The sequence below is a fragment of the Neofelis nebulosa genome, chromosome 2, assembly GCF_028018385.1.
Source record: "Neofelis nebulosa isolate mNeoNeb1 chromosome 2, mNeoNeb1.pri, whole genome shotgun sequence".
Classification (NCBI taxonomy): Eukaryota; Metazoa; Chordata; class Mammalia; order Carnivora; family Felidae; genus Neofelis; species Neofelis nebulosa.
This window is the reverse complement of record NC_080783.1, coordinates 77,464,897-77,488,587: the sequence shown is the minus strand read 5'-3', so window position 1 is coordinate 77,488,587 and position 23,691 is coordinate 77,464,897. Positions and strand designations below refer to the sequence as shown.

Below are 23,691 nucleotides of genomic sequence, written 5' to 3'. Positions count from 1 at the left end.
TGATAATTCCTTTTTTATAATCTTGCTGAGTCAATACAAAGAGGTAAAGATCTATCCCCCACCAAAGGTTGGATTTTTTTTAAAAAGAACATTAGAATTTAAGGTTTTATTTAAAACAAACTTAGTACATGCAGCATAAGTTGTAGGTGTCTATGTCTTACTGAAGTCTCTTGAATTTGTAATCCTAATTCATGTATAAATCATACTGAATATCTTTTATACTGAATGAAAATGAACTAGAAGTTCCAGGTTAATGTCTATGTATAACTATGTGTATGCATTAACTATTTGACAAATAAGACAAAATTTAAAAGTCCTGAGAAAAAAAAATTTTTTTACTTTAAACTCATAGATATCTGGGACACTATTATCTGTGGGTTTTCCACAGTCCCAAAAGACTTGGTTGAAGAAATAAAGCAGAGGAATGTTGATTTGTCTCCTAAAGTACAATAAATACCTAAAGGTTCCCAGGTGAGTTCCCTAGGACTTTAAATTCCTTCCTTTACAAATTAGTGAATATATAATTCCACATCTAAAAAAAGTTTAAGTCTTGCTACAACAATTCATTAGGGTTGCCATGGACCTCATCTTGAATACTCTTAGCATCAGAACCTGGAATATACTAGATGTTAGAATCTACCCAGTTGAGATATGACCTTATATTTATACCTGAAGACTACCCTAAAATAGGATTTTTGAAGACTGTGAAATGGTCTGCTGAGAATAATAGATACTGTAGTTTATATTTAAGTATACATTAGCTTGATATGTATATTCAACAAATATTAAATTACAAACAATGATGTGATAGTAATTCTCTTTAGTGAGGGCCTGTTTTAGTCCCATAGCTTCCTCATTTTGAATTGTGCATGTTCTGTTCGTTATCTTTTGTATGACCAACCTTTATCACATATCTATAGCCCATGCTAATTGACACCAATAACTTTTTATTTTTGCATTGGAAAATTTATTGCCATTGGAGAGACAGGCAGAAATTATCTTTTTCTTTGCACTTTCTCCTAACAAAATCAAGCCCAGACATTCTAAATTTAGCAATAAATAATCACTCTGTGATTTTAGTCTGTGCATTAACCTTAAATTATTTAAGGGGGACTTTACAAATGAGACAAAAATGAGAAGTTATATAAAATTAGTTGATCTGACTTGAATAGTTTATTCATTTACTTAACAAACATGTATTGACTTTTTAATACGTGCCAGGCATTCTTCTAGGTTCTGAGGATCGAGAAGTATATAAAATTGACAAAAATCCTTATCTTCATGGAGCTTACCTTATATTAGGAAGACATTAAATAAGATAAATAAATAGTATGTTTGATAATGATATAGCTAAGGAGATTAGTAGGCCATGAAAGGGGACTGGGCCCGACTAGCTGTGCCAGGTTAGATAGGGTAGTTAGGAAAGGCTTCATGGAGAGGAGTTAGTGATTTGACTATACTTGGTACTGTGGCCTGCTGGTGGAGAAGCTCAGAGGTCTTTGAGGACATAGTATGTTTTTAGCTGGGTTATCCTAACCTACCTCCTTGTGACTATGTTCATATAAGCCCCATTATCTGGGAGTACCCTTAAACCTAAGTAGACTTCTCAAATTTCAGACCCACTGACCATTTTACCTCCAGTTTCCTGTCGAGGGAACTGTCACAGGGAATCCCATCCCAATACACCACATTTAAATTAAACACCCATTTAAGAAGTTCACAGGGATCATAGCAGGAGGTTGCTCTAATACACATACTCAATGTTCAGATTAAGAATTGTTCAGTTATCATAAATGTCACTGAAACCCCCTGGTTGACTACCTTATGAATGATCTGTGATGTGCAATTCTATGCTTCTCTTGATTAAATAAGTGTATAATTAATATATGTTAGGGAAAATGATTTCTTCCTGAATATCCTTCTAATAGGAAAAGCCTGAACTCTAGGAAACTTACCAAAACTATTATTTCTCCTCTGTTCAGGCACCTTATCTGAAATAGTTTACATATGCATAAAAATTGCATTTTATTTTGTCTAAGTTAAGGCAGAGGGCAGGTTGGCTGCAACAATTTCTTGTATTACAAAAGTATGTATTAAAACTTCTATATTATAAAGTCAAAAGTAAATTTCCCTAGGATTAACCTTAATCTGCACCATTTTATTATGGTGTTTCTGCTTTGGCCTGCATAATTAAGAAAACTATTCTCTGCACTTAAAATTTGATAAACTGTAGTTTTATATTTATATTTAAGGCCCAGGCTCAGGAAAATTTAGCTTTCCTGTATAAAATTAAACCCTAAAAATAGTATTTCAGAGAACATATAATAGGTGGCTGGAAATATATAATGTCTGCTTAATAAATGATACCTAGATCTTTTAAACCAGAAAACAAAACCACATCAGCAGTTATTTTTTAAAAAGCCATCTAAATTTTATGTCTTTGGCCCTTCTTGGTAAAACAGTTGAAATTTTTATATTTATGTATAATGACACATGTATCATATTGGCTAAGGACTAATAATGATATGTCCTAATGAAATAAACACACTATGTAAAATGTCAGGAGATTCCTCTCCTTTTTTTTTTTTTTTTTTAATTTTTTTTTTTTCAACGTTTTTTATTTATTTTTGGGACAGAGAGAGAGACAGAGCATGAACGGGGGAGGGGCAGAGAGAGAGGGAGACACAGAGTCGGAAACAGGCTCCGAGCCATCAGCCCAGAGCCTGACGCGGGGCTCGAACTCATGGACCGCGAGATCGTGACCTGGCTGAAGTTGGACGCTTAACCGACTGCGCCACCCAGGCGCGCCCTCCTCTCCTTTTTTAAGAAAGACTTAAATTGAATTTTTGTTAAGGTTTGATAAAATCTTAACCATTTCTTAATGTTACTATTGACCATATTTAAGAGTAGAGACCTTGGTTATGAAGCTATGAATCAAAATTAACATAATATGCTCTACTATAGGTAATATTATTTTAATATTTTTTCAGATTTTTATTTAAATTCTAGTTAGGTAACATATACTGTAATACTGGTTTCAGGAGTAGAATTTAGTGATTCAGCAAGTATATATAGCACCCAGTGCTCAACACAAGTGTCCTTAATACTCATCACCGATTTGACCCATTGCCCCACCCACCTCATTCCATCAACCCTCAGTTCTCCATAGTTAAGAGTCTCTTATGGTCTGCTTCCCTCTCTCTTCATTTTTCCCTTCCCTTTCATTGTTTTGTTCCTTAAATTCCACATATGAGTGAAATCATATGGAATTTGTCTTTCTCTGACTGACTTATTTCATTTAGCATAATACACTGTAGCTCCATCCATGTTGTTGCAATAGGCAAGATTTCATTCTGATAGCTGAGTAATATTCCATTGTGTGTGTGTTTATGTGTGTGTGTACATCACACATGTCATCAGTCGATGGACATTTGGGCTCTTTCCATAATTTGGCTGTTGCAGATAATGCTGCTACAAACATTGGGGTGCATATGCCCCTTCAAATCAGCATTTTTGTATCCTTTCGGTAAATACCTAGTAGTGCAATTGCTGGGTCGTTCAGTAGTTCCATTTTTAACTTTTTGAGGAACTTCCATACTGTTTTCCAGGGTGGCTGCACCAGTTTCAATTCACACCAACAGTGTAAGAGGTTCTCCTTTTCTCCACATTTTCACCAACATTTGTTTCCTGAGTTGTTAATTTTAGTCATTCTGACAGGTGTAAGATGGTATCCAATTGTGGTTTTGATTTGTATTTCCCTGGTGATGAGTGATGTTGAGCATCTTTTCATGTGTCTATGGTCATCTGGATGTCTTCTTTAGAAAAATGTCTATTCATGTCTTCTGCACATTTCTTAACTGGGTTGGTTTTTGGGTGTTGAGTTTGATAAGCTCTTTATAGATTTTGGATACTAACCCTTTATCAGATAGGTCATTCGCAAATATCTTCTCCCATTCTGTAGGCTGACTTTTAGTTTTGTTGATTATTTCCTTTGCTGTGCAGAAGCTTTTTATCTTGATGAAGTCCCAATAGTTGATTTTTGGTTCTGTTTCCCTTGCCTCTGAAGACATGTCTAGTAAGAAGTTGCTACAGCCAAGGTCAAAGAGGTTGTTGCCTGTGTTCTCCTCTAGGATTTTGATGGTTTCCTGTCTCACATTTAGGTCTTTCATCCATTTTGAATTTATTTTTGTGTATGGTATGAGAAAGTGATCCAGTTTCATTCCTATGCATGTTGCTGTCCAGTTTTCCAAACACTATTTGTTGAAGAGACTGTCTTTATTCCATTGGATATTCTTTCCTGCTTTGTTGAAGATCAGTTGACCATAGAGTTATGCATAGTGTTGATAATGTTAAAGAAATTCATACTTGGTTTATTGACATTGTCTAATATTTTCCCACATAGTTTCTTAGAAGGCTATTTGATTCTCATGTTGTATACCTAAAATTAAAAAAAAAAAACACTAAAAAATTAAGTACCTAGCAACCATTTAAAATGTAAAAGCGGGGCGCCTGGGTGGCGCAGTCGGTTAAGCGTCCGACTTCAGCCAGGTCACGATCTCGCGGTCCGTGAGTTCGAGCCCCGCGTCGGGCTCTGGGCTGATGGCTCAGAGCCTGGAGCCTGTTTCCGATTCTGTGTCTCCCTCTCTCTCTGCCCCTCCCCCGTTCATGCTCTGTCTCTCTCTGTCCCAAAAATAAATAAAAAACGTTGAAAAAAAAAATTTTAAATGTAAAAGCATGCTAATATGCTAATAATTACTAGATATGAATTAAGTCCAGTAGTGTTTATGTTATGTGAAATACTGAAACAGGAAACACTGGTTTATCATCAAGCAGAAATCTGTGATTATACTATATGGCAACGATATAATTTTAACGTTCTTAAAAACTTGTGATGAAATCTGTAACACTACTTTGTAGAGTACTTCTTACCTCAGTAAACACTGAATACTGGGTAGGAAGGGAAAAAATGCAAGATTAAGGACTACATAAAAAAATATGAAAGGGATTAAGATCATTGAGCCCCATGAAAATATTAATAAAGAACTATCTTAATGACTAATATCTGCAATAGCAAATATCCTAATATGTGACTAAAATCAGTTAAAATTGCTTTAAAATTGTTCCAATTCAGCAGCAGGAATGTAGTTAAACATGAAATTTTTCTCATTTGTATCTAAATATTCAAAAAGTGGAATAAGATGGCAATTTGTCATTAGATTATGAAATTCTTAACTGAAAATAACTGAATAAAAGGCATTTATAATTTTTTGACATAAGAGTAGTTGAAATTCTTCAGCTCTCTGTGTGCCAGAGTTACAACACAGCAACTTATTCACCAAGCCAATAATGGAGAGGGTCTGCTAGCAAGATGTAAGTAAGGAACTTACATTAATACAGTAGTGACATCCCCTCATCATTGTTATATTCTCTTCATTAGAAGCAAGTCACAGGTTGTGCCTATACTCAAGGAAAAAGAGCCCACACAGGGGCTTGAATACCAGGAAGTCAAGTTAATCAAGGCCATCTTAGAGTCTATTTGCCACAGAAAATTATACAGAAATTTTTAAAAACTGAGTATTCCTTGGTAAGAGCTGAAGAAAAATACCCTTTTAATCAAAACGTTCCTAAAAATGAAAACTAGGTGACATTTACTGTAATGCCCACCCAATTCACTCTCCATCTCATCTTACCCACATCTGATTACCATTTCAGCTCAATGACAACTTCCTCAAAGAAGCCTTCCCTGACCTGCCCTTCTCTAACCAGCAGAGGATCAATTCTATGCTTTTATACCCTGAACATCTCTCAAATACATTTTGACTTCACATTTGGTAATTTTCATTTGTGTTGGTTATTTGATTACTGATTAGGCTGTGAGGGAAGAAACCATTTATAGTTTTTGTTCAACATCCATATCACCGAGCACAATATGTAATACAGAGAAACAATGAAAACAAGTTGAGTGAAAGAGCAGAATTATGGGCACTGACCAGGAAATCAAGAGACCTGGGTTCCAATATAAACTCTCTTTCTTATCAGCTGTGCTACCTCATACAGGTCCAATCAACTTTTTGAGCCTTACCTACGTTTTCCATCCATGAAAGGTCAGTTGTAACTCAAACAATAATTTTTTTGCCGCAATTTTGTGATTTTATACAGTTAATCAGTAAATTTCCACTGCTTTGAATTTTTTTTCCATCAGTTTTCAGTAACTACTCCTCTGTCTTTTGACCACTGATTTTGAGGTTTTAACCTGCTGGCAACAAGTAAAGTCAGAGGATAGAAGAAATAACGTGAGAAGCCTAAACAGCATCTGCAAGATCATTTACATTTTAAAGAATACTGATATCCTTCAGACTTTGTATTTGAATACCATAGCTATGATGTGATTCAGAATACTTTGGTTTCCTCTAGACAAATCACACCCTCACCAGAAAACAAAAAACTACATTGCAAGCATGCAACGATGCAAGATGTTGGCATTCTGCCTTTCCCTTCAGCTGCCCAATCCTCTGTATGGACCCAGAGGCCTCGTTCAATTAGAGGGTAGTATAGACTTAGCCCAGTGACATCCTAAGAATAATACAAAGCTCTAAAAAAGAAGAGAGACATAATGGGGTACTAGACTATTATGTAGAAGGATATTTTAGCATCACAATAGCACAGCTGACACACTTGGCCTGTTTTCATCATTACTGAATGTTGCTCTTGTGTAGTAACTGCTGAGAAGTTCTCATGCCAACCAATGTTAAGTCTGGTTTGTGAACTGCATCTTAGGTATGCAATAAATAAACTTTGTGTTGTTTTCCATATCAAGTCTTTGACATGACTAGTGCTGGAAGAAGATAAATACTGCATGGGAAACCCAGGAGCAATATGTTACTCGACCATTCCCAACATAAGTCAAACTCATGCTTATTGAAATTTTTGTCATTGGCTGTTCCACAGTAATGGTACAGTGTCCCAGGGGGTGACTAATGGCTCTCCTTCAGCCTTTCCCAGCTCACTCATTTATAGTATGTTTAGGAAACAAGGGGGAAATCTGTTGACAACGGAGACTGAGTATACTTTTGCAATTTTTCTTTCAAAACATAAAATCAGTGTGTTCTCCTAGAACGTTTTTTTTTAAACCTTAACTCATACTGTACTTAGTGGCGTATCATCTACACTGAAAGACCGTGATTATGGAATTTGTTTTTCTTGTGTGGCATATGTGTGACAATCACAGCAGTGCACAAATATGGATGGGGGAGGTGGCTGGTGCAGAGACATGTGGCACTTCAGCTTCATTTTATTAGTAAATGCTTGGGTTTACAAAAATGCTTGGGTAGAGACCTTGAATGGTGTCCATAGTAGTGCCATTCTGAGAAGTCTTAAAAGCAGTGCACGGTGTACTTCTCACTGAAAGGACATCTGGGCCAAAGTTAAGTTGTTGATTTCCCACTTTATTCGTCTAATATACAACAGAAATGCACAGGCTCAGAGAATAACCAGCCTACTCTTCTATTAGGGAATGAAGTGCCCCTCAAGGTCCATATCCACTGTAAAACAACAAACATAACAGGTAGCATTTAGTGAGCACTTACTATGTATCATGCACTATTTGTTTTACATGTTAACTCAGTGAATAAGCACACTAACACTCTGAAGGAGGTTCTATTATCATGCCCATTTAATAGAGGAAAGAACTGAGGCCTTGTGAGGTTGCTTATATTGCCCCAAATTACACATCTGGTAGGTAGCAGAACAGAATTCAAACTCAGGCAGTGTGAATCAGTCCTTAAGTGCACTGGTGTGTTCTTAATCTCCTTTAATCATATCTGCATATAATCAGGATTCCTTTCCTTTGCTTCATAAGTAGAAATATTTAATGCTATAGAAGTCATTCTACTGAGAAAAATTATATACCCTAGGTTTACATTCTGTTAAACTTGATAATCAAGAATTGACTATGTGTACTTTATATTGCCTTTAACACGTCCCATAATATAATCTCAGATACCGTTTGCCATAATAAGATGGGATAATCAATTCACACTAGTTTTTCTGGGTCGTGTTAGGTTTTTTTTCCTTTTTTTCCCATAATTCAAAAACATAATTATACTTCCTTATTGGCTCTGCAGACAAGAGTGCTGACTAAATACAAACTAGGAAAATGCACTTTAATAAATACTAATAATTATTAATGAGACCAAGCACTTTGGAACCAAACTTTGCATAAACTCACTCTCCCCCCTCCTCTAATGTGTGTGTGTGTATACATGCATATGTATATGTGTATGTATACATGTATACATACGTGTATATGTATACATGTATATACATGTGTGCATGTGTATACACACATGAGCGCATATGTACATGCACATACATGTGTGCATATGTATATACACACGTGTGTATATATGTATGTATATTTGAGCATCTTCTCATGGTCTATTTATAATATACATATGTCAAAACATGTTTAATACATATAGTCATTTTAAGTCATGAAAGCAAATTATATAGAGCCATATTTCTTAGAATGAGATGGAAAGGAGAAAAGAGAGCATATGCCAGAGAGTAGTGCAATTAACATCTAAAGAATGTCCATTAATGCCAGATACTATTCTAGGAACTGAACATAAATACATTAACAAATATGTATAAGTATTTCATACCATTTTCTTGGTTTAATTAAAATCTTAAGATGGAAACTTCCTAATAAAAAAAATTGAAAAGCATATAGAATTTTTCCCCACAAAGATTTTTCTCTAATATCAGTTTATGTCCTGTGAATGACTAATGTATTGGTTTAGACATAGAAAACACAATAAAGCTGTGTTTCTCAAAATGTTTTCAATGGAGCATTGTCTCAAAATTTTGGAAAAGGACAAATAAGTTTGGGAAATATTATCCAGTTAGGATATTTTTAATACTCTTCATCATAAGAAAGGTTATGAGAAGTCCTGTAGTAAGGTTACCTGTGTTTAAGTCATTGTTTTTATTAAAATATGACCAGATAATAAATGTGTAAGTACTGCATTTAATCTAACTTAAGCTGTCAATTTAAAGATCACCATTTTATTATATACCACTAATAAAAAGTTCCAATTAAACTATAGTATAAAACCTCATCACTTAGAATTATTGTGTCCCTTTTAAAGTGTTTCAGGCACAAACTAATTCAGACAGCTTTTTGATCATATCTCATTCTTGTACATACATAGAATTTTTTTTTAAACAAGAAAAGTAAATTGATCAAGAAACTTCATATTTTGAGGTTGACTCTTTTGAATCACTTTTTGGGTCAGATTTGCTGGTATGTACGTGTTTTCCATCTACTCTGTTCTCAATGCCATCAAGATGATCGGTGATGTAATATGTCTACAAACATTGTCATCCCTGGGATTTTCTTTCAAGTCCCTGCAACCATTTGGCAAATTTTCATTTTGGTACTTTCTTGATTTTTTTTTAAGTATTCTCTAACACCCAACGTGGGCTTGAATTCACAACCCCGAGATCAAGTTGCATGTTCTACTGACTTAGCAAGCCAGGTACCCTGACACTTTCTTAGTTTTACTAGAAGTATCAAATGGAAGTTTTTCAGGCAATAGGGATGTATTTAAATGCCCATTGATTTAAATGCTCATTAATTAATTACTAAAATTGCAATTTGCTAGTTTACCACAAAGAGAAAAACAAGTTTGCACATGGTCAAGCCATGCCTACACTACAGTTGTCTTTTCTCAAATGTAAGATGCAAGGAGCAAATGTAAGATAACGTTGATTATAAAATATATCACTATTTCAGGGATGATATAATAATATGGTATGTGTCAAGAACTGAAGACACAGTTATATCTAGCATTCTATGGAACTAGTGATGAATAATGTACAATTTGTGAAGCACTTTACAGAAATACATTGGTTAGTCAATTGCACACTGAAACTTTCCAGCTTGTATTTAGTTGTCAGATCAGCAGAATAAATTCCACTTATATCATTACTGATCATTTGTCTCTGTAAATTCAAGTTTGTCCAGTATCCTGGATCACATTGATCTGTTGAGACAGGGAGAATTTGCCAAGTGGATCCTATTCTATACGTCAAGGAATGATAATTACCATGTTTTGTACTGCCATCTAGAGAATGATATCTCTGTATAGATTTTTTTCAAAGTTTCTCCAGTGTTTTGCTCCCATTCCAGAATGGTGGGTAAGAGCATGGAGTTAAATATTAGATGAGTATGAGTGACTTCTAATCCTTCTCCTGCTATTTTCTAGGTAAGCTTGAGCAAGTTATTTAACTTTCATCCTTAAACCAAAGCCACCATAATAGAGAAGTTATAGAGACTTAATGAGAAAGTATACACAAAAGTGTTTATTGTGGAATTTTGAGAATGAAGTCCTTTAAATAATGCTGTTTGTATTTTTCTAATACTTCTGCTATCGAACCAAACCATACTATGCCATCAGTGGTTGGATGGATGTTTGTCCTAAACCAAGAATGGTTTGAGATGTCTTCCTAAATTCTAAATTCATATGATACACTGGAGAGAATATAGAAAGCTACCTTATCAGCTATAAAGTTATCAGTGTTTATAGGATAAAAACATATTAGTTGTTAAGGAAAAATACAACCTTTCCTGTTTCTAGATTCATAAAAGAAATTGCTACTGAGGCTTCTTATTAAAAACAAAGCAAACAATGTTATGTGATGAGATACTCAAGGACCTCAGCTTATCCATAATGCAGGGTTTTTTTTGTTAATTTACCCTTAATTAAAACCAATATCATAAAGCAAATTCTCGTTTAGATTTCAGAGGGGTCAAAATAATGTCATCTAAAAGCATAGCTCTACTGCACTGGCAGCATGGAACCTACTTGGGATTCTCTCTCTCCTCTCTCTTTACCCTTCCCCTGCTTGTGCACACACACACTCTCTCCCTCTTTCTCTCACAAAATAAATAAACTTAAAAAAATAAAATCCCAGCTCTATATTAAACTAAGTTGATCCTAGATAAAATTTAGGTTACAAAAGTGGATAGCCTACAGATGGTTCAATAAGATATATTACAGAGCTAGTTAAGTGTCCTTAATTAAAGCAAACTGAAAGAAAGACAAGTGAATCATTTTAAAAAATATGTATACTATATGTACTAAGAAACAAAAACAGCAAAAGCCAAAAGGAACATGGTTGGAGATACACTAAAATGAATTTCAGATGATTAAATGAAAAAAGATATGAAGTGAAAAATTTTAGGAATGTTAGAAGATATAGCTAGGCATTTTTTACATCTTAGGATAGTAAGGGCCTTTCTAAGCATAATATAAAGGGCAGAAAACAAAGGGAAAGTTTTGTACTGCAAAAAACACTTGAAAATTTAAATATTTACAAGAGATGTCCCCAGTATAGAGTAAAATCTTGGTTTGTGAGCATAATTCAGTCTGGAAGTATACTTGTAATCCAAAGCATGTGTATAATCAAAGCAAATTTCGCCATAAGAAATAATGGAAACTCACATGATTCGTTCCAAAACCCCAAAATATTCATATAAAAATTATTACAGTATTTAATACAAAATAATAAAATACAAAATATAAAGAAAAATAAAGACATTAACCTGCACTTACCTTTGAAAACTTTCATGGCTGATGTGAGGGAGACGAGAGAGAGGAGGGTTATCATGTAGTATGACTTTCACTATCACTAACGGAATCATCACTATCTATTGGCTCAGTGGAATCTTTTTCTTTTCGTGCAACTTTTATAGGAACCTATCCGATGACACTTGCTTTTACTGCCTTTTGAGGATTTCACAGAAATGTGACATTGCAGTGTCATTAAAAAGATTCACTGCTCACACTGCTACAGCCTTATTTGGTTGGTGCTTTTCTACAAAATTTTGCACTGTTTCTCACATTTTACACATATACCTAACCTCATTTGAAGTGAACGATTCCTCTTCTTCTTCTTATAAAATCTCCTCCTCTCCAGATGAAATGCAGACGAGGACTTCTTATGAAACCTTGCAATTTCGGCCACTCGCCTACCTCGTTTGTACTTCTATATGGTTCCCTTCTTAACTTCCAACGTAATTATCTCCTTCTTACCACCTTTCTTTTCAACCTTTTTCTGCATGAGGGACATTATATATGCTCGCACAGATGTTGACTACAGTACAGTATTAATAAACTCTTGTCATATACTGGTAATGTAACTAGCAATAAGGCAGCAGAGGAAAGGGTCTATATCTGCAGGCAGCCTGACCTAGAATGAAGCAAAGCATTTCTAAGCTACTCTTGCATGGAAAAGCAAAGGACTGTCCATAGGTGCTTTGAAGTGACAAAAAAATACACTAGTGACAGTTGTGGGCACCTTCCAATGTTTTGAAAAATCAGATTTCTGCCAAACACTGTGGCCTGAGACTAAGCATTGGCATAAGGGATGATCACCCACAATCCCACAGTGAGTGAGAGAAAGAGAAGAACCACGGATTGGCTCAATTGTAATCATGTGACATTCAGTGTTTATGAAGTGATGCAAGATACCACTCATTTATCAAGTTAAAATTTATTAGAAATGTTTGCTCATTTTGCAGAATGCTTGCAGAACAAGTTACAGACTAATGTTTTACTGTACTTCACTTTTTTGTGTGAGATTGTGCATGAGTGGGAGGAGGGACAGAGAGACAGAGGGAGGGAGGGAGAGAGAGGAAGAGAGAGAAAGAGAAAGGGAGAGGGAGAGGGAATCCCAAACAGGCTTCATACTGTCTGCATGGAGCCAGATGCAGGACTCAAACTCACAAAAGGTGAGATCATGACCTAAGCTGAAGTCAGACACTTAACTGACTGAGCCACCCGGACACCCCACCCCCCAAATATATTTATATCAGGGGTGCTTAAACATCAAAAAGTGAACACTTCTATGGAGATCTGAGAAAAGGGGAAGAATAGGCAATTCATAAAAGAAAAAATTAGCAAGGTTACCAGAAAAATTCTCAGTAGTAATCAGTTTTATTTTTTTAATGTTTATTTTTGAGAGAGAGACCGAGACAGAGTGTGAGCAGGGGAGGGGGGGGAGAGAGAGAGAGGGAGACACAGAATCTGAAGCAAGCTCTAGGCTCCAAGCTGTCAGCACAGAGCCCAACGAAGGAAGTGAGATCATGACCTGAGTGGAAGTTGGACACTTAACCCACTGAGCTACCCAGGTGCCCCTACTTTTAATTTTTTTGAGTAACCTCCATACTGTTTTCCATGGTAGCTGCAATAGTTTGTGTTCCCACCAAGAGTGCAAAAGGGTTCCCTTTTCTCCACATTGTCATCAACACTTGTAGTTTGTTCTGTTTTCAATTTTAGCCATCCTGACAAGTGTGAGGTGACATCTCATTGTGGTTTTGGTTTGCCTTTTTTAAAGGCAAACCAATAAATAAAATTGAATTATTTTTAAGTGTTGATTTCCAGGTCTTTGTGTCATCTTTAATTTCATCAATGTTTTATAATTTTTAGAGCACAGGTCTTTCACCTCCTTTAAGTTTATTCCTAGGTATTTTATTATATTGGGTACAATTCTAATTGGGATCCTTTTATTAATTTTTCTGCTGCTTCATTAATGTACAGAAATGAAATACACTTCTGTATATTGATTTTGTATCTGCAACCTTATGAATTTATTTGTTCTAGTTTTTTTTCATGGAGTCTTTCTATATATATCTATATACACACACACACACACACACAATCATGTCATCTGCAAATAGTGAAAGTTTTACTTCTTCCTTACAATTTGGATGGATTTTTATTTACTTTTCTTGTCTGATTGCTATGGCCAGGATTTCTAGTGCTATGTTGAATAAAAGTGGTAAGACTAGTTTCCTGGGAAGTATTTGTTGGTCCATGGGGCCTGCAGTCAGACCAGATTTCTGCCTCCAGCCCATTGCAGAGACTGCAGTTGTACTGGAGCATATGGTTGTCTTCCTATCTCCCCAGGGCAGGAGTTACTTTGGAGTGATGCTGGCCCCTATTGGGGCTGCTTATACACTGCCAGGCTTGTGGCACCACCGTGGATGGGCTCTAGCTGAGATCATATTGGAGAAAATAGGTCTACGGGAGAATGCAGGTACAGGGCATGGGGTGCTAGGAAAGTTTTCGCACGTCTGCTGTGGGAAGGTGCCTGGAGCTGAGGCCTGGCTGGAGGGGGCATGCTAGTTCCTGTAGGTGCCTGTGTATCTAGGCTGGGGGCCAGAGAAGAGAAATGGCACCTGCCAGATCTTTTGTTCTTAAAGAAGTCTCTCAAGGATCCCTGCCTCTCCAGCATAAGCTTTGAGATTAGTAAACAAATCTCCCTCTCGTATACAACAGGCATTTTTCAACTTGTTGCTTCTACGCTAAAGTTCAACCTGCTGATTTTTAAAGTTATAATTAAGCCCTCCTAATTGTAAGAACTTATGAAATTAGGCCCCTCTGGTTTTCAAAGGCAAATATTATGGGGATTGTCTTCCCTATGTGAGTTCCCTGTGGCTGGGGTGCCTGGTATGAAGGTCTGTTTCTTTCTCTTCCTGTGCCCATGGCATCCCTTCCTCCGGTATACAGTCCCACGGGTCTATTTAGCTCCTGACCTCCTCCCCCGCCTTCCTAACCTCTTTGATGTGGCCTTTTCTGTACATTTAGCTGTGGAGAGTCTGTTCTGCCAGTCTTCTCATTGTTTTCTGGGTTATTTATAGTCATGTAGGTGTTATCTAGTTGTATCTATGGGATGAGGTGAGCTTACCATACTCCTCTTCTGCCATCTTCCCCAGAAGTCACTAGTAATCAATTTTAAATAGTAATAGAATACCATTTACCTTCACATTATTTAAAAAATGGTAAATTAAAGGATAAATTAAAATAGCCAGTGTTCTGGAAGGGAAATTAGCTTCCTACACTGTAAGAAGTTATATAAATTTGAACCTTTCTGGAAAGTAGGTTAGTTTTATATATATATATATATATATATATATATATATATATATAATATACATATATATAATTTATATATATTTATATATATAATATATATTATATATATGTGTATATATATATATATATATATATATATATATATACATACACACACACAAATATACACACACACATATATGTCTTGAAATCACATAATTTATCAAAATACATTGCTTCTAAAAAATTATCCTAATGAAATAAAAGGCATGATAAAAATGTGCAAAGATGTTAATTGATTTTAAAGTCCAAAATTAGAAATAACTTGAATGTCCAAGTATAGGAAATGGATTAAGTTATTACTAATTCGTAAAATAGAATACCACAGAGGCATTAAAAACCAAGGTATAGAAGAGTTTCGTTGACCTGAAAAGTTATCATGACATACTGTTTTAGCAAAAAATTACATTGCAAGTTAATATTACATTATACATATTACAGAATCATTTTTTGTAAGAAATGTATCTTACAGTTATACACAAATAGAAATCTAGAAAAATCAATACCATAAGGTAAATATAGCCATATTACAATTGATTTTTATTTTACTTTACATATTTATTAATGTTTTAGAATTATCTGCAATGAATATATCTCAAATAACTATAAGAAGTTTTTTTTTTAATTTTTAAATGTTTTTATATTTTTTTTTGACCGAGTGAGAGACAGAGTGTGAGCAGAGAAAGGGCAAAGAGAGAGAGAGATACAGAATCTGAAGCAGGCTCCAGGCTCTGAGCTGTCAGCACAGAGCCCGACATGGTGCTCAAACTCACAAACCACCAGATCATGTCCTGAGCTGAAGTTGGGCGCTTAGCCCACTGAGCCACCCAGGTGCCCCTGTAAGAGGTTTTAAAAAGACCAATATATAAATTGTGTGCAAACTTTTCCTTACTGCTGGGGGATAAAAAACAAATTCATTCAAGTAGATCAGTGGTATTTTTTTAAAATCTGTTTAATGTTTATTCATTTTTTGAGAGAAAGAGAGACAGAGGGTGAGCGAGGAGGGGCAGAGAGTGAGGGAGACACAGATCCAAAGCAGGGTCCAGGCTCTGAGCTGTCCGAACAAACCCTGATGGGTCTCGAACCCACGAATCACGAGATCATGACCTGAGCTGAAGTTAGACGTTTAACCTACTGAACCATCCAGGTGCCCCTAGATCACTGGTATTTTTATTGGCTCCGTATCTCCTTGCGTTTTCCATAGAATACGGAGAAGATGACTACATAATCTGGCTGTTCTAGTGTTCTAAACACTGCCTTGAACATCCTTACTTGGATATTTTTTTCCTACCATAGATTTTATAGTCCATTTGCCTTAAATGATACTAAATTGACCTTTATTTTTAAAGGCCATTGCAAAGATTCACTTTTCTTATTTCCCATATTCTCCTTGATCTGGGAGTAAGCAGTTGAAAATGAGGTTTTTATTACCAAATTGAACTGAAGTTTGAGGCAATTACCTAGAAAATGTAGCCTCAAGACCTGCCCAAACTATTGACTATGGAATCAGACAGACTTAAATAAATTGAGAAGTTGTCTTTTATTTGCAGCTTCTATGTGATATATCTCTCAGTAGAAGCTATAATCATTGCACAATTCATTACCTCATTTTTATTCCATTAAAATAAAATTGCAGTAATAGGAAATAATAAATTCAACAGATAATCACTATATATTATTAGCTGGCATGTGCCATCAGCCTGTTAATGTAATTCTACCCAGTAACTTCCTAGTGAGTGGTTATGAGCCTGGGTAATTTGTGTGTATATCAAGAACAGATAAAAATTAAAATGGTGACTTAAAAGAATAGTTTTCAGTTAAAAAAATTTGAAATATAGTATTTAAATACTCTAGAATATAATAATCTCTAAGTGGCTTAAAAATGATTTTTAGGGGTGCCTGGGTGGCTCAGTTGGTTAAGCAACCAACTCTTGGTTTTGCCCTAGGTCATGATCTCACAGTTCCTGAGTTTAAGCCCCACATCTGGCTCTATGCTGACAGCGCAGAGACTGTTTAGAATTCTCTCTCTCCCTCTCTCTCTGCTTCTCCCCTGCTTGTGTTCACTCTCTCTCTCAAAATAAGTAGATAAATATTTAAAAATGATTTTTTATTATGAATACTTTTGAGGAGAAAGAAATGCAGATCTTCATCCATAAAGCTCCTGATAAAGTTTCAAAGTAAATAAGAAAATAAAAAAAAGAAAAAAGAAAGAAGGTGATTTTCTATTAATCTTGAAAATATATTAAAAAATTGAGTTGAAACTATGCATAATGGCCTACTATAATATACAAGTATATTGTTAATATGATATCATTGTACATAAAAAACACTGATTAGCTGCATAGTTTTAAGTGTGCTTAAGGAAAAAATAGATTTTTTTAAAAGTTTTTTTTCCTCTCCTTTAGTAGCAAAGGGAATGTGCTTTTTTTTTTCTGTTTTTTGTTTCACATTTGTTTTATTTAGTTATGACAATAAAATATTTATATATATTTAAATTATCTGTATTTTATTAACATTTTTCCATATTCTCATATAGACCTAATTGTTTCAATATATGTATTTTGATAATTAGATATACATACCATTGATCTACTTACATATTCCTGATTGAAGGAAATAATTTCCCCTTCTCTCCACATTAAGCTGTGCTGCAATATATATTCTTTTTTTTTTTTTTTAATTTTTTTTTCAACGTTTTTTATTTATTTTTGGGACAGAGAGAGACAGAGCATGAACGGGGGAGGGGCAGAGAGAGAGGGAGACACAGAATCGGAAACAGGCTCCAGGCTCCGAGCCATCAGCCCAGAGCCTGACGCGGGGCTCGAACTCACAGACCGCGAGATGGTGACCTGGCTGAAGTCGGACGCTTAACCGACTGCGCCACCCAGGCGCCCTATATATTCTTTCATATAAAACTCTAAGCTTTGGCCTATAATCAGGCCATTCTGTCATCAGGTACCTTGATTATAGGGAACCAGAACTATAGGCTTATTAGCCATCTACTAAGGAAAAAACTTAACTGAGATTATTGATCTTCAATTTATTATCAATTTAAAAATTTAAAGCATGATTGCTCTACATATCTAAATTTAATACTACCTTGAAATAGATTTTAAAATGATGAACAAAGGACAGGTTATTAAATAAAGGATAACAAAACTGTACTTGTTATTTACCTATTAATCACACTTACAAATCATGAGTTGATAAAAATAATCTTTTTAACTTATTATGAAGCTTTATCTAACTGTCAGAGCTTTCCCAGTGTCTCTGCAAGTCTCACTGAAAGACGTACTTTAAAAACTTGAAACTTTTATAAGCTGCCTTTGAAAAAAATAATAGCATATTAAGATGAATTCTATTACAACATTCCTCCCTCACACTAGTGTATTTTTGTCATAACATGTATCACCTTCAAATGTATTACTGTTTATGTCTCTCTACTCTAGAATGTAGACTCCATAGAGGAAGATATTTTTAATTTGTTCATTGATATATCCCAAGTGTCTAGAAAATGTACCTTGTATATAGTTGGGACACAATAAATATCTGCAGACTTAATCTTGGCTTGGCCTCTGTCCTGTATTTTTGTCTTTTTTTCACTTTCTTTTTCTATCTATGTGTTTATTTCACTCCTGTATTTATGTCACTGTATTAGGCATTCTCTATATGGTAGCCTCAGAAATTCCAGGCTTAAATCATCTTTACAACTAGCAATTCCAGAGGAAATAGAGCTTCAACTTCGTAATAGTCCTAGAAAATTCTCAGAGTATATATTTTTATTAGGCTGGCTGGTTCATAGGTCCATTCCTGAGCCAATCATCATGATGGGTTATGTGTAAGATGGAAAAATGGAAAGCCTTGATTGTCTTGGGTGTTACTTGGATTTGGCCTGAACAACAACAGCATCGCCTGGGAGCCTATTAGATATGCAGATTCTCAGGCCTCATTCAGACCAATTGAATCAGAATCTGCATTTAAACAAGATTCCCTGGTGATATCCCTTTAGTTAATGTGCCCAGTTGGAGCTGGAAAGATGGGAAGAGCGGTGTGGTTATCAATTCACACAAACTGAAAGTGAGAGAGGAGTGATTGCTCAAAGAGAATTTGAATGCCCTTATCAGAAGGCAGAATGGATGTCAGGCATGCAGAAACAAGAGATATCCATTAAAATATACAATATGTATTCAGTAATTATTATATACCAATAATGTATACTATACTACATACTGTGCTCTTTTCATATATTACATAGTATTCACATCGCACGAGACATTATCAGATAGGATACCCTGGGCTTCAAGAGATTAATTTATACAAAATTTTTATTGGGGATATAATAAGAGAGTTTATAATGTAATGTCAATTAGTTATAAGTACCCTGGAGAATGATTAAACAGAATAGAGGATAGAGCAATGATGCAGGATGATGGGAGGGAGGGATCCATTTAGGTAGGAAGGTCAAAATGACTCTGAGAAGTGAAGTCTTAGCAGACACTTCAGTGTACTGAAGGACAACTCATGGAGGGTCCTGATTATTACCATACCAGACAGGAAAAAGGACAAGTAGAAGCTGTGAGTTGGGAAAGAACTTGGCATGTTTGAAAAAAAGGAAAGAATAATACAAAAAAGCCATTGTGGCTACAGTGAAGTGAATACAGATGGTTAGGTAATAGAGATAATCAAGATTCATTTCATGAAGGATCTTAGGCAATGGCTGGGATATTGTCAATTATTCTTAGCACAATGAAAAAAATCAATGGAAGCTTTGGGGCAGGATAGTGACATGACTTTATATTTCAATGGTATTGTCCAGGGAGTAGGCAATAGTGAATAAAGGATAGATGGAGAATTGTAGGTGCCCGGGGGACTATTTAGGAGCCTGTTTCAATGCTGGTTCAGGCAAGAGATGAGAGACTGTGCAACCAGGATGGCAAAGGGGATTTTTGAGGGGCTGAGGACATATTTTGAGTGTAGAACAAATAGGAATTGCTAATGAGCTGAATGTGTGTGTGTATGAGTTAAAGATAATTACTCTTATGTTTTTGCCCTGAGAAAATGGGTGGACATTTGTGGTAGTTGCTGAAAGGAGAACCCTGGAGATGAATGAAGCTGGAAAATCAAGAGGACTATTTTGGACATATCAAATTTGGGAGGCCTATTTAGATCCCAGTGAAATTGCTAGGTAAACAATTGGATAAAGTACTTTAGGGAGGTTTGGGTTGTAGATAAGAGTTTGGGAAACAAGTGGAGAATGAGTAAGCAGAATAGAGGACAGAGCAATGACCCAGGATGATGGGAGGGGGGATCAATTCAAGCCATGGAACTGGATAATTCAGGCTCCACTTCACAGTCTCATTGACACAGGCTAATAAAGGCCTTACCATCTTGTAGCCGTACCCACTGTGGTACAAGGCCTCCTTAGCCCCTATGATAGATGAAAAAAGAGCCAGAGGGTGTCACACCTGGTCTTCTGTCTTTAGGACAAGAAGTGACATTTATCCCTTTCCCCTAAGAGCTTATTGCCCAGGACTAGTCAATACCCTTGCCTAATAACTGCAAGGGCTGGAAATGTGGAAAAATACATGAATGTTGGGTGACCACTGCTGTCTCTCACATATCACTTTTTTTCAGGGCTCAATGAATAGTTGTTTTTAGTTTTAGTTTTATTTTATTCCTAGTATAGTTAATATAGTGTTATATTGGTTTCAGGTGTATATACAGTGATTCAACAATTCCAGACATCACCCAGTGCTCATCATGACAAATGTACTCCTTGATCCCCATCACCTATTTCACCCACTCCCCATTAATCTCCCTTCTGGTAACCATCAGTTTGTTCTCTATAGTTAAGAGTCTGTTTCTTGGTTTGTCTTTCTCTTTCTTTGCTCATTTGGTTTCTTAAATTCCACATATGAGACACATCATATGGTATTTGTTTTTCTCTGACTTATTTTGCCTAGCATTATACTCTCTAGCTCTATCCATGTCATTGCAAATGGCAGGATTTCATTCTGTTTCATGGCTGAATAATATTATGTATTCATCTATTGATGGACACTTGGCTGCTTTCATAATTTGGCTATTGGAAATAATGCTGCTATAAAAAAGAGGTGTATGTACCCTCCTAGTATTTTCATATTCTTTGGGTGGATACCCAGTAGTGTGATTAGATTGTAAGGTAGTTCTATTTTTAATTTTTTGAGGAACCTCCATACTGTTTTCCACAATGGGTGCACCAGTTTGCATTCCCAACAACAGTGTAAGAGGGTTCCTTTTTCTCCCCATACTTGCCAACACTTTGTTTCTTGTGTTTTTGACACTTGCAATACCTCACTGTAATGTTGATTTGGATCTCCCTGATGATAAATGACGATGAACATCTTTTCATGTCTGATGGTCATCTGCAGGCCTTTGGAGAACTCTGTTCATGTCTTATGCCTGTTTTTTAATTGGATTGTTTCTTGGCTATTGAGTAGTGTAAGTTCTTTATGTATTTTGGATACTGACCCTCATAGTATCTGATTTCTATGTGGGTAAAAACAGAGGGAAAAAGCCATCCACACCAAAATATTAACATAAGCCCATAGTATTTTGGTACATTTCTAACAGTAATTTAAAGTAATTATCTAGGACTAAGACAAACCCATGTTGTAGTGGCAATGCCAAGGGGTGGCTTAGAGGTGGTAAGGTGAGAAGGTTTTAGCTTCTTCTAATAGCATCTGTCATTTTCCACCAACCAAATCGTTGCCAAATCTGATGTGGGCAATTAACATTTTCTCTTATCTAATGTAAAACATATGTAAATGAATCTTCAAACTCCTTTTTAATCAGAAAATTACTCATAAATGCCTTCTAGGAAAGAGGTGCCTGGGTGGCTCAGTTGGTTAAGTATCCAACTTTGTCTAAGGCCATGATCTCATGGTTCGTGAGTTTGAGCCCTGTGTGGGCTCTGTGCTGTCAGCCCAGAGCCTGGAGCCTTCTCTTGATTCTGTGTCTCCCTTTCTTTCTGCCCTCCCCCCACTCTATATATAGCATCTCTATATATGATTTTCAAGAGTGTTTATTAGGTCATTGCAATTCATGTAGCAGTTAATACAAAGAGAAATTCTTGTAGTGATCTGTTTTGTAAATGTTTTCCAGCCTCTTTTTTTAAAGGTTACACTCCAGATTGGAAGTTCTGAATAGAATTATTTTGAAAGCAAATATTTATCTGTTTTAAAAGCCCAAAGACCTTATTGTTTTCCATCCAAACACCAGCTAGAAAAATCAATATTGCCTTTTAAAAGGAAATGGTTTGGCTGCTTAAGCATCATCAGAATGCTTTCTAACAACACTAAGGCATTTAATTTTGGAAAAACAAAAATTCTGAAGAATGTTTGAAGAACAGTGGGGGAAGGGGGAAACTAACAGGTAATGAACTTCAAGAGTGTTGCCTCTTGAATACAGTGACTCAAATAATGACATTAGTTACAGATATTTGGATGGTCTAAACAATTATTCATTATTTTATAGGATTGTTAGGTTTTGCTGCTTAATTGGGACAGTATATACCAAGTACTGGGCCATTTGTGTGTGTGTGTGTGTGTGCGCGCGCGCGTGCACACGCACATGCCCAAGTCTGGTTGCTTATTCATCTCAAAGGAAACAGGTTAAACAGAGACCTTTTCAAAGTAATCTAAGAAATGTAATCTTCTCATCATTATTTCATTCAAATCATTTTTAATGTTGATAGTAATGAACAAATAATACCACCATGATTTCTTTTTATGTAAAAATTAGTAGCACTGTTGGTTTTAATTCTCAGTTGGAAAGCATCTTTTATGACCATCAATGGAAATATTCGTTTTAATTTCATATATTATACTGCTACATGAAGTGAAATTAAGCATTTTTAATGTACATATGTGAGTATAAGTCATTTGTTTATGTTAACATCTATTTACTAACTTATCCAAGAATTCAAGCTAGCTTACATTAATTAATAAAATAATACAGGAAAAAAATAAAGAAAAAATCAGGTCTATGGCAGACTGAGATAGAGTAAAATTTCTAGAAGAGAGAAAATTAGAACACACAAGTGTTCACTGTGAGGATCATATTTATATAAATTTATCATGAAATCTATGGTGGTGAGTAAAAGACACTAGGAAAATATGAGGATTGGAATTTTTAATAAAGAGAAGCAGCTACATTATCACACGGCTCAGTTAAGCTTTAATTATGAGGTGCTAAATTAATACCAATTTACACTTATTTAATTATTCAATCTAAGAAGTGTAAGTACTTGGTAATAAATATTTGCATTTGAAAAGCCATAACCAAAGGAAAATCTGTTTTTGATATCTATTTCATGTACTAATTTGTTGCTAGTAAGAAAATCAGTTTAGTAGCAGCTGCAAATGCACTTGAATTTGATGGAATTATAATTATAGAGGGGGAAAAAAACTGATAGCAAACTGATAACAGAGTGAAACAGTACTAAAACGAAAATAGAACTGATTTGCGTGTTTCTCTGAAAAATTCCAGGTGTTGTCAAAGTGGATTACGGAGATGTGTCAGTCAGAAAAACACTAAGAGAAAATCTGAAGTGTAAGCCCTTTTCTTGGTACCTTGAAAACATCTATCCGGACTCCCAGATCCCAAGACGTTATTACTCACTTGGTGAGGTATGAATTATTTATTTTGGTTAAGTTATAAATATATTTTG

At 35.5% G+C, this 23,691-nt stretch overlaps 1 protein-coding gene across 4 annotated transcripts in view; it reads left to right on the top strand.

The window, feature by feature from the left end:
- Positions 1-23,691, top strand: part of GALNT13 (polypeptide N-acetylgalactosaminyltransferase 13) — a 540,886-nt gene that overhangs the window by 455,499 nt on the left and 61,696 nt on the right. For all 4 annotated transcript variants that reach the window (XM_058715238.1, XM_058715236.1, XM_058715237.1 and 1 more), the window contains exon 10: positions 23,511-23,650. In XM_058715238.1, coding sequence (XP_058571221.1) covers positions 23,511-23,650 — 140 coding nt within the window. The remainder of the gene's footprint in view (positions 1-23,510; positions 23,651-23,691) is intronic.